This window comes from Pollicipes pollicipes, unplaced genomic scaffold (genome assembly GCF_011947565.3).
Source record: "Pollicipes pollicipes isolate AB1234 unplaced genomic scaffold, Ppol_2.1 Scaffold_5724;HRSCAF=6776_pilon_pilon_pilon, whole genome shotgun sequence".
NCBI classification, from domain to species: domain Eukaryota; kingdom Metazoa; phylum Arthropoda; class Thecostraca; order Pollicipedomorpha; family Pollicipedidae; genus Pollicipes; species Pollicipes pollicipes.
The window spans coordinates 10,744,631-10,756,194 of NW_023596746.1; the positions used below are offsets into that span (position 1 = coordinate 10,744,631).

The 11,564-nt window shown below is 50.9% G+C and overlaps 1 protein-coding gene across 1 annotated transcript in view; it reads right to left on the minus strand.

Annotated features, from left to right (window-relative positions):
• Nucleotides 1–2,755, minus strand: part of LOC119102656 (noggin-2) — an 11,415-nt gene extending 8,660 nt beyond the window's left edge. Inside the window, exons 1-4 of the mRNA XM_037226115.1 lie at nt 2,619–2,755; nt 1,761–1,902; nt 1,165–1,425; nt 293–365 (exon numbers count right to left, since the gene is read on the minus strand). Of these exons, the coding sequence (XP_037082010.1) occupies nt 293–365; nt 1,165–1,425; nt 1,761–1,902; nt 2,619–2,755 (613 nt within the window). The remainder of the gene's footprint in view (nt 1–292; nt 366–1,164; nt 1,426–1,760; nt 1,903–2,618) is intronic.
• Nucleotides 2,756–11,564: the final 8,809 nt, after the last annotated feature.

Genomic DNA, 11,564 nt, shown 5'->3' on the forward strand with positions numbered 1-11,564 from the left:
GGATCTATGCTGACAGCTGTGATCAAGCCGGTTGACTTTCGTGGGCAGTGTCAACCGGATCTGTGCACAGCTGTGTCATACCGGGTCCGGCCGGCCGGTGACCGAGCGCGGCTCACTGGGGACCGCTGTCACGTTGTATGGGTCTGCACCGCACCAAGCGGAGCCGGCCACCTCCTCCCCCCCCCCCCCCCCCCCACCCTCGCTCCACCGCCGGAATGTCCGAGCACCTATTGTGCCGGCGGGCGGCGGCAATGCCCGCAATGCAGGCCACCCTGTCCAGCCGGTGGCTCGCCCAACGGGCACGACGAGGAATAAATAACATCGATGTGGGTAGCGCACTCGGCGTCAACAGATGACAGGTGACACTGGGGACGAGTCAAGCTGACGGTCACACCACACCGGGGACGAATTAAAGCCGAGGATTTCACCCCACTGGGGAGCTGACGGTCGCACCACGCCGGGGACGAATAAAATGAGGGTTACCCCCTACTGGAGACGAACCAAGCTGACATCACACCCTGGTGGGGGATAAGTCAAGCTGTCGGTCGCACCACGTCGAGGACGAGTTAAAACTGAGGGTTACCCCCCCCCCCCCCCCTGGGAATGAATCAAGCTGACGGTCACACCGCGGTGGGGATGAGCTAAACTGACGGTCACATACCACCGGAGGGCGAGTTAAGTTGACGGTCACATCCGACTGGGAGCGAGTTAAGCTGATGGTCACACCCCGAGTGGGGAACGAGTCAGGCGAACGGCCACATCCCACTAGGGGGCGAGTCAAACTGACGACCACACCCTACTGGCGCGGCGATGAGGTCACGATGTCACGTCAGCCCCCACGAGCCACTCCACCGCCATCCGTGGCGAGCGTGCGCCGAGCGTTGGCGCGCGCCACAGGAATGTCTACTGCGGCACGCGTCTCGTGTTCGACGACGAGGCCCGGGCGGCGGGCGCCGTTATGGTCAGGTACTGAGAATGGCGCGCGGCCGGCCGGCGCCGCCTGCTGCGCAGCCTTACGGCCGCTGGCAGGCGCAGGCGCAGCGCGTCACCACCCGGGTACCGCACGTGCAGCCACTTGCAGTGCCGGCCGCGCCGCCAGTCTTGGCAGTGCCAGCGCAGCAGGGTCAGGTGGCGACTGCGCGCCGGCTGACACGTCATGCCGGCCGGCACGGAGCAGGAGCGGGCCGTGTCGCACAGGCCCGTGCGCACCCAGCGCGGCCAGAAGCGCACTCCCAGGTCCTTCCACCGGTGGCGCACAGCACAGTGCGTGTACACGTGCAGGTACTTGAGCATCTTGCGCTGCACGCGCCGCGACAGCCGGACCCGCCGCGTGGTGCCGTTGGGAAGCGACAGCCTGTCGAGGCGGAGACGGCGCAGGCTGGCCGGCAGCCGGGAGGTCAGCTTCAGCCGGCCGTTCGGCTTCACCTGCGGCGGGCCGGTCAGCAGGTCACCGCGTGGCGCCGGTCTCACGCGCTGGGGTGGGGCGGCGGTCACAGCGTGGTACAGCCGTTCAAGGTTGAGGCGCGTGCCACAGTTAACCCCTGGCGCCCGGGCAGCGCCTTACAGGTCGGCACATCCTATCACATTTCATACATCACATGCTGCACACACTTCTCACATCTGTTCCAGGTTGTTGCCTTACGACACATAAGCAGCCCAACTAAATGTCCCACGGCCATTTCTGACTACACCCGCGCCAAGTACCCTTCCTAGGCCCTCCCGATTACGGTGTAGCATAGAGGGAGCCGGCGAGGCGGCACCTTGAATGGCAGCTTCCAGGTGGTGTGGTTGACGTCGCCGGCGGCAGGCGGCTGCTCGATGCCCATGTACTGCGTGTCCAGGAAGCGTCCGAGCTTCATCATCAGTCTCCCGATGTCCAGGTCGGCTGGCGACGGGTCGTACCTGCCGTGTACGGACAAGGCGCTGCAGAAACGACCTCCAGCCGAGCAGGATGGCACAGAAAGCCGGCCAGTACAGCGCTTTCCGCTACACCGAACGCTAAACTGCATTGTTGTCATTTGTAAAGCGAGCATCATGATATTTGGGAGAGTTCACGCTCGCTACCTTTCCTGTACATGAGAATGTCGTGTTTCTCCGCGCCAATAAAGTCCTACGTTTGTGAACTCGTCAGAATGCAGAAGAAGCACGCAATATCCAGAAAAGGTATCGGTATCAATTCTCCTGACAGATACCAGCGCATTGCATGCTCCAGATGGTGCTTTCAACTTTTTATTTACAGAACAACTGGGAAGCCAGGATCCAACTGCCTCTGCAATGTTTGGCTGATGTCATGGTCTACTGCTGGCAATGCCCAACAAAAATGCGTCCCATCATGCATAGCAATGTACGAAGAAAAGAATTCGTTGTTAAATTCAACCAAAAATCTGTTGTATTTTAATCGTCTGATCAAACCAAATCCAAGTTACAGGTGAATCTGTGATATGTTGATCAGTAATAACCACTATTGGATAAGTAAGCTATATTATTAACATAATTTATTTTACTACCTATATCTATATATTTCAGTACTATTTTCTGACAAGCAATTTAATCCCTGACCCATTCCGACGCAACAACAAACTGACGAAGAAGTAGTTGAGCAGTCACGTGTTACCCACCGCGTGTTTTTGCTCTCGACAAGGTCTACAACGGAGACTGACTTGTGGTCGGGCTTTGGCCTGTACTGATGCTCGCAGCGGGCCAGGGCTGTTTTCACCAGTAGGATGACCACGACTCGCCACTCAAAGGGGGCCATCTGAAAGGGCAGTACATCCCGTCTGTAAGCAGCGGAATCGTGATCACGAGACCAGAGGCATTGCAACTTTGGCGCTGTTTGAATGGTCCTGGCAGAAAAAGGCATAATTGGAAGCTTAATTTTACCGGTAAACATACATCGAAAGATTCACGCATGCATGAATTATTCCAAACAGTAAAGGCCTCGTAAACATCGTTTTTACACAGCGCCAGTGAGACATGTTCACCTGACACGGAAGTTGTGCGGTGATACTGCCTGGCTAATTGTCATTTGTTGTTTCATTATTCATTAAAAGTAAGTATGCCACCTTCGGGAAAATTGTCTGGGTACATCAACAAAAGGGTTTTTCCCTAGGGTTTACTCCAACTTCATCTCAATGTTGGGGGCCTAGAGCCCATGTTCGTGGAGGAGGGGGGGGGGGGGGGGGGGCATCTGGAGCCCCTCCAACTGAATAGGAAACTACATCCCAGGTTCTTTCCACGTTGCTTGTGCTCAGTATCATGTGCAGATACTGAAATTCGTCCCGCCGCGTCAACTTCACTGCCAACCAAACGGGGATCTCTTAGGTTGCACGCGTGTACATGTTCAAAATTATATATTTTTCTGTCTGAGGATCCTAGAATGTGACGCAGCACATACTTTGGTACACCGGGATTTAATTCTGTGACGAAATCCCATCCCCTGACCAATCAAAGCACGAGAAAGATGTCCGAATTCGCGGCCGGCCTAAGGTGCCATCAAATCCAAAGGCTCTGCACTTGCAGAGATCTGAGGGTTCTTCCTTGTTACTTCTATAGTCTTGGCAACAGTTGCTGTTGGTTCTGGTGGTGACGAATGGTGTCAGCCCGTGGCAGGCCTAGCGTGCGTTACCGATGCTGCTCCCTCGTAATGATTTTGCGATACCCCGGGAAAAGCACCGTATGATGAACAGTACAGCAGGAGAATCAACTCGTCGACGTCGTTCCGCTAGTCTGTCAATATCGAGGCGAATTCTTCATTATCTGTGCGCCCCTCGAACGCTTCCTGAACCCTAACAGAGTGTTGTCCGAGAGCCCCTTCTTCAAGCAGCGTCACGAGCAATAGGTCTTCCCCTACACTATCCATGCTTCAAAACACAGATGGTTTGCAAAGTGATGCAACAGATGAAAGTTCTCCAAGTCTATCCATCCGTAAGTCGTGGCTAAAACAAAGTTAGTGGGCTGGAGACGTCATGATGAGTAGGGGACTGATTCCTATCCAGTGTGTTAAAGCTAGATTTATTTGATACGTTTCTGAATTAGATACTCCAGTTTTTTAACTTTCAAGTCCGATTAGATATGATATGATTCCGAATCTGGCCCTGATTCATCAATGTGATTGATGTTTGTTTAAAAAAGAGATTGATTGGTGTAACGGATTGTAAGTAATTTCAGTTCCGACAATACAATCCTGATGGCAGTCCTTATTTATCAACGAACGTCTCTTTTAATACATTTTGATGTGTGCTCTCCAGACGTTATGGCTAAAAGGCTATCAGCTTTCTTGTGGTTTATTACCTCTGCAGGCTAAATATGCCACCTTGTGGCGAATCGATCATACTTATGGACAGTGTTTTCGCGTATCCCAGTAGCCCGGTCAGTTAGAAAAGCCTTCCTTCCGATTCACCCACCCGTGGCTGGGTGGGTCGCTTTAAGCGCTCACTATCTGGGCTTGACAGGCATGACCCACGGCCGGTGGCAGTGGCTGCGCTAGAGGTCAGATGACGTCAGAGGGCAGGGTGGACCGTGCCGAGTCTTGTGGCACTCATACAACAAGCCCTGCTTGGCATGAACTGTGTTGCCACAAATTTGTCCATTCAGAACTTTCAGATTCTTAGGCAATGACAAACACATTGGTTGCCAACGGGAAAGATGCATAGTTCGCGGTCATCAATGCGAATTTCAAGGCAAAATGCATAGCCCGTAACCAGCCTCATGACTGTCATTTGTTTAAGTCATAATGTGCCGGCCCCGGTGCCACTCTGCAAGTCTCCACCACGGCCGCTGCAGCCGGTGCATATATTGGCCCAATGAATGCACGCTGCGTTTCCGGCGTGCCACGGGCGCATGATATCACGGCGTCGCTCGAGCGCAGCGCGCCACGGCTGCTGACTGCTGACTGCTGACCGTCTGAGAACCACTTCCGGCTGCGACCCACAACACCTGCTGCTGAGGCAGCTGAGTTTGCTTAGGCAGCTCGGGCCGACGGGCGGTCGGCTGGCGCTCAATCCGCCCAGCAGTCCGGCCGCCTGGACTCCAGACTAAAGGCCAGTCTACCAGGTAATCAGTAACAAGGTTTTGTATGCAATGATAGAGACATGTTTCAAACGGATTTAGGTGTCTGGTATATACTCCTAATTGTGCCCAGCATAAAAAGTGGAACAAAACACATATTTGTCGCGTGGCAAAAATTCCATTGATTTCATTCATAATTGGACCGCGTGTTGAAACAGATTCCGTATCACTTTTTGCAGCATTGCAATGTTTTGCAGCAGCAGCATTGCGGTGGCATATTGGATCATCCCGAACCTTTTTGCTCAACTAAGCACCTGGCTGAAATGCACGTGCGCTTCCCGCCCTCTGAGATCCATTGTTGTCAACTGGCCAAAGCTGTCGATCTTCATGCATTCACATTATGAGAATCCATTTTTCGCGCATCTTCCGAAAATGAGGAACTTGGACCTACAAAATATTTAGGACATTTTGGTCAACAATTCCACAACTCATTGACCAAGCATACCCACGCAAAATGCGAATAAAATGTCAAATGAATTATAAACTGTTTTGTGCAAATGTAACAGCTACTCCATACTGCCAAGTCACAAATGGTAGAAATTGTGCCACGCTTGGGCTGGAACAGTTTTAGTGCTACCGGTCGAGCGTGAAAAAGCAATGCAGCTAAAAGAGTGCCTTGCACGACTCCCTAGAAACTGACTTCTCTGAATCCACGGCTTGACTCTGACCTGTCGCAGGTCAGCGAACCTACAAAGTACATCTAATTTTGCATGAAACGATTCAAAGTGCGGCGAACTAACCAAGTCAGTGTGGGTTACACTTCATCGTTTGTGCCTTCTGCACATGGTCTAGTCAGGTCTGTTGCAAGGGCGGGCAGGCGCAAAACCCTGAGCCGGGCCTGTGTCGGGAAGTTTATACTAGATAACTTTGGCTACGCATCTGGGTGCAATGATGTACCATCTGATTCGCTTAGCCATACTAGCTTCCTCCCATCATTGTTTCCAACCACGTTGAATTCATTTGGTGACTATGGCTAGATGCGTTAAGATGTAAAATATTCGGTGAACTGTTGAGGCGGTTGTTTATGGCGGCGGCTACCATGTGCCACCCTCCTCACCTATCAGCAGTAAAGGTCTCGCTCGGATCTCGTAAGGATCTTCTGGGTTGATCTAATCCACGCTCATATATGATCTCGGGTCAGACTTTTCGGAAAGCCCGGTCCCAGCTGACACAGGCGTGGAAGCTGTACCAGCCGACGCCGTGGTGGTGGCTGGCTCGGCTGTGGACCTCTGAAAGCTGTACCAGCCCATGCCTTGGTGGTGGATGGCTCGGCTATGGACCGCTGGAATGAACACCTCAAATCTTGGAAGGATTTTCGTTCCTAGTTTTGTCCGTCGTAAACAATGTGTCAGTGCGACTCGCATGCACTGTGATCATTTTATGCAGAGCAGGCTCTATCACAAAGCCTATCGCCTGCAGTGAATAATTTCTAAGTCAGCGCCAGACTTCAACAGAAAGTCTGCAAAATAACTAAACGCCCAATGTACAGTAGTTTCTGCTGCCTAGTTCTGCATGTCTCGGTGTTTTGGCATCAAAACGTGTTCCTATCTTCTCTGGTTTTAGAGCAGTGGCGGATTTTATGCAACACTGCACGGCGAACTTCACCATTTACGCGGCCGGCGGGCGGTAATCAGCGATGCTGCGGAACGCGCGCGGTGGGCCGACATTGTTACAATAACGGGCAATATATCATAAATGCATGCTCAAAAGACGCACAAATACAAACCGTTGTAATCGTAATTGAACGACAAACACGCCTGTCCAGGTTCCATATGGCCACGAAGCATGCTTTCGTGTGTATGATGCTTATAAATGCCGAAGTGATACCGAAAAAGTAATGCTTAATGATGGTGAAAAGGTGCAATTTTTGGAAAATGTGGCATCTGACCCGAAATAATTGTGTCTATCATTAATTTATTAACGCGAGAACTAGTACCCATCGCGCCTGGGCCTGGAACACGTAGGCCTCGTTGAAAGTCTGCTGAGAAATTGGCGCGTGCAACAAAACACCAGCGGGAGTCAGAACACACCACCCATCCAAACATTACAGGCGTTCTGTAAAGGAGACCGGAGGCTAAATATTTTATACGATACCATAATGAACATTAGAGATGGTAGAGATACAGACATAGTAGAAATGCATGGAAATTTGAGTGGGGCGAAGAATTTGTCGGCATCACTTTGGTTCACGTTTATATTTCCACGTAAAGCTACACTGTCTGTGCACCTTTCCCTTGCACGTTAGTGATAATCTCGAAAATGGCCGCCACAGGCATTACTCTACCCCAGGTAGGAGTCACAAAAACAGAAATGTACGGGAGCTGAAACAGATATCGGAAAACAACAGCGCATGAACGCCGTAAGCATCACCATGTTCACGACCATTGGGATACTGTGACTGGTTGGCTAAATTCATTGATGGGAATTGATGGGTTTGTGACTGGAAAAAGAGGCGACAGTGGTTGTTTGTGATAACAGCAATTGCTCACGTACTTGACACGTGTATGCTTATCATCGATCGAAGAGATCACTTAGGCATCAAATACCTTAAAAATAGGTGCATCGTTAAAAAAGAAATCGATATGTTATGCAGTACAAGGACTATACGGAAAAGTACAACGCAGAGTGAAATGCAATGAACTGACATGGCAAGAGTGTGACGCTGTATGTTCAGATTTTATAGTGCACAATAAATTGTGATGCTGCCTAAAAAGTTAATAAACTAAGAAACCCTAAAGCCGACAAGTGTTCGGCGTGCTGAGCGTGTAAGTTGTTTAGGTGGCTGCATATGGATGTAGTGTGTCAATTTCCACCGTTCAAGTAGTTTTCGTACGGATAGCCCTGGCGCGAAGCTGGAAAACCTTAAAAAAAACTTAGCATGCCATCCGCCGGTCATGTTTATCAGCTGTTGGCACCGTCCGCGGCTGCGGACGCACCCTGTGGCGGGCTGAACCAGGCTGCGGCTGGGCCGGCCCCGGCTCTGTCTGGCAGTAATGGGCCGCGAGACGAGCCTCTGCCAGGGCACCACAGATTGCCTTCCGCCGGCCGGATGGCTCCTCAGCACAACCGGAAACGCCGTCCGAGGGTGGGGAGGCACGCTCGCGCGGATACCGGCCCTCTCGCACGGCCGGACACGTGGCTGCGGCGGGGGCGGAATGAAGGCGGCCCAGCAACACAGCTGCCCATCCCCCGACCGGTACGGTCCAGCAACACAGCTGCCCATCCACCGACCAGTGCGGCCCAGCAACACAGCTACCCATCCACCGACCAGTGCGGCCCAGCAATACAGCTGCCCATTCACTGGCTGGTGCGGCCCCCAGCATGCCAGACAATGACCACGCCAGTGATCGGACGTACGCTACAATAGTCAGGAGCTTCGAAAACATTGCAGTGGCTCCATGGGTGATCGCCAGGTCGCTTCCTTCACTGGTGCATTGTGAAAATCGAAGTAGAACAATGGGGCGTGCGGAGGTTTGCACCATGCACGTGAGCATCTGTTACCCACCAAATCAACGATTCTCTACGTTGCACCCACCAGACATGTGCCAGAGATGCAAGGCTACACAGTCTACCTCGAGTTACGAGAATATCCTCACGCCTTTTAAAATAGCTCAACACTCGTCACGAGTTGTTTTAATACGATTCACTGGAAGTGCCAAGAGCCAGAAACGGCTCAAACGTATTAAGTGGAGCCAGACGACATACGTCCCATGAATCCACTGCGTATTCTGCGAAATGGTTCCCCCTACTGCCAGCCCTGCAAGTTCATGTTTATGCAACGCAACGTAAATATTGATCTATGGAAGTGATCTTGTCGGTCTGGCGACATTTGCAACCCGGATGTGCATGATAACAGACCCAATTCGAGTGCCGTCAAGTTCTGATTGCAGTTGTGACACCACCGCGGTAATTCAGACGTTTTGGTGATGGATTTCAAAATTATATCGCGTTGTTGTCACGCAGCCGCTTATCTGCATTATGCACAAGGCAACGATGCTGAATTATGAGTTCAGGCGAATTCCAGGGGGAACGATGCCTGTGGTCTTTGTACAATATCTTTGGAGTGTACGATATCTTTTGTGATTTAGTCCCAAGTTTCTGACTGAATGAGTTTCTGAGATCCGCGCCTACACTAAGCGGTGCTTGTTGCGCGGACTCTGGCCCCATCACCCGATCGCAAAAGTCCACGCCGACGACAGTACTTTGCGGCGAAGACCGCATGGATGGACCCGTGCGGCGATCCCCGGCACGGGTCCGTCCTGCCTTATAACGTCAATTGACCTTAAGCGCGTCCGCCTTCAGTGGCTCCGGACCATTCTAGTCAATGGTCAATGGCAAGCATCTGAAGCGACTCGAACCCGCCCCGCCGCGGGTGGGTGAGCTTAAAAGCAGGTTCTCAAGCCAACTGAGCGCTGACGGGACCTACGCTCCTTGACTAAGGTGCGAGACAAAAATATAACTCCCTTACATGTGCCTGGTTCCCGATATTTATTCTGGTAACCGCTTCCTGGTTTTTAGTTCCGGAAGGAAAACCAGGAACTAGGGTGGAAATAGGTCGAGAGAACCAGTGAGGACCAGGACTCAGCCTGACATGAAGCTGAACGATCTTCCAGTAGCAAGGATCCAGTCCCATGATAAGCCGAGAGAACCGACCAAGAACCAAGATAGGGCCTGGACTGCACGCAGGGACTAGGCGAGGACCAGGATCCAGCCTGGCATTATGTCAGTGGACCTGGAAAGAGCCATGACCCAGCATACATGCAAGAACACGATACTGCACGCATTTAACCTGGAGATCCAGCGAGAACCAGGATCCAGCCTGGAATTATGCTCAAGGAAACAGCACGAACCAGAACGCCACCAGGAGTTCTTCACAAGGACTAACACCTTTCGTTTTTAGATGTCAACAAGATGTGCTGCTTTCAAAATAAAGCAACAGAATTTTGTCGTTCAACATATTCGGACGTTTCCTCGGTGCCATTGCTGTAAAATACCATTTTGCTCTCTGTATGCTGTAGGTTAGATACTATATAAGAAAAAGCCTTTGCTTTTCTTTTGATCGGAACAACACAACTTCACGGGCACCAAAACAATAATTTGAGAAGGACATGTCAGGACTGCAACTGGACTATTGGCCCCCAAATCTTATCCTGAGCAAAAAGATGACAGAAATGAGCCATAAGATGACAAAACGAAGTGATGGTTATCGATCGAATCACGCATTAATCCGTTACAGGCCCTTGCACATCAATGTGGTGTCATCGCGCGTTATTCATGAAGGCCAGGCAAATATGAAATCACGAAATTATGTTTCACTTAGCTAAAGCCCTCGGTGAATATGACTACAAGCAACTACAGCTGGTGGTGCAGAGGTCACTACGGCTAGTGGTAGAGAGGTCATTACGAGTGCGGAACAACAACTATATTCGTTCAATACTGGTTCCTTCCGAATCCGTTCACGGCAAAAAGCATATCAGCCAACGCGCAATATCCACCGTTAGACGTTCAGGTGATGGGAGAGACGGGCAGAGCCCGAAAACTCCGAAAATCTAACATTGGCCCTATGGGCCCTGTGGAAAAGAATCATTACAAGTGCTTCTTCCCCCCCCCCCCCTCACCCGTCTGCGAGCTTCTGAGAACTTTCGACGCCTTCCTTTGCTCTTGGATTCATCGTGGGTTTGATGGGAATGGATTTACCTCTATATCAATAAATGTTACAAGACCTTTAGTAAATATTGGTGTACAAAATGGATAAGTGTGACAGGGGTGGGATTAATACGGTGTTTGAGCCGTACTCGGGAAAAGCCGACCTGGACCACAACACTGATAATGATTAAATGAATTTGCCAGCTCCTTGATTTCTTATATCCGTTGTAGGCATGCGTACCCATCTATAGCAGATGGTGTGTACTTGCAAAAGCTCTTACTGGCTTTTTACACTGAGTCATACATAGATCTGTATTTGATACGAATTTGGCAATTATATAATGATCGTGGGACCTAAACTCCAAAATGTAATTTCTCTACGTGGGTGGGCACGTGCATATTTAGTATCACTACCTAAATATCTAATGTCACATGGATATCTTTTATCTAGTACTATCTGGTGGTGGTGCGAGTCAACTCTGGATCAGCAGAGGTTGCCAGCATATAGAAATACGCTTTACCAGCGGATAAAACGGATAAAGCTCAGCTGACGTGGTGTCCATGGCAATGCGGAGCACAACACCCTGTACGTGTGTGCGACGGCGTGCAAGCTGCGACATAGGCTGGTGGTGTGGTGAAAATGCGACCGATGTCAGCTTGTCAGCAAAGCGTATTTACACTCTAACATGCACCTTCTGTCCGTTCATCACCATATGATGCAAGATCGCTTCTGGGAAAATATCTGAGAGCATCAACGGCGCGGAGTTTTGGCGAGTCAGTCTTAAAAATGTTCTTCCTAAAAACAGGACGGCTTGGAACCGGGCTCTGAATTTCGTTGTCAGGGTCTGTGT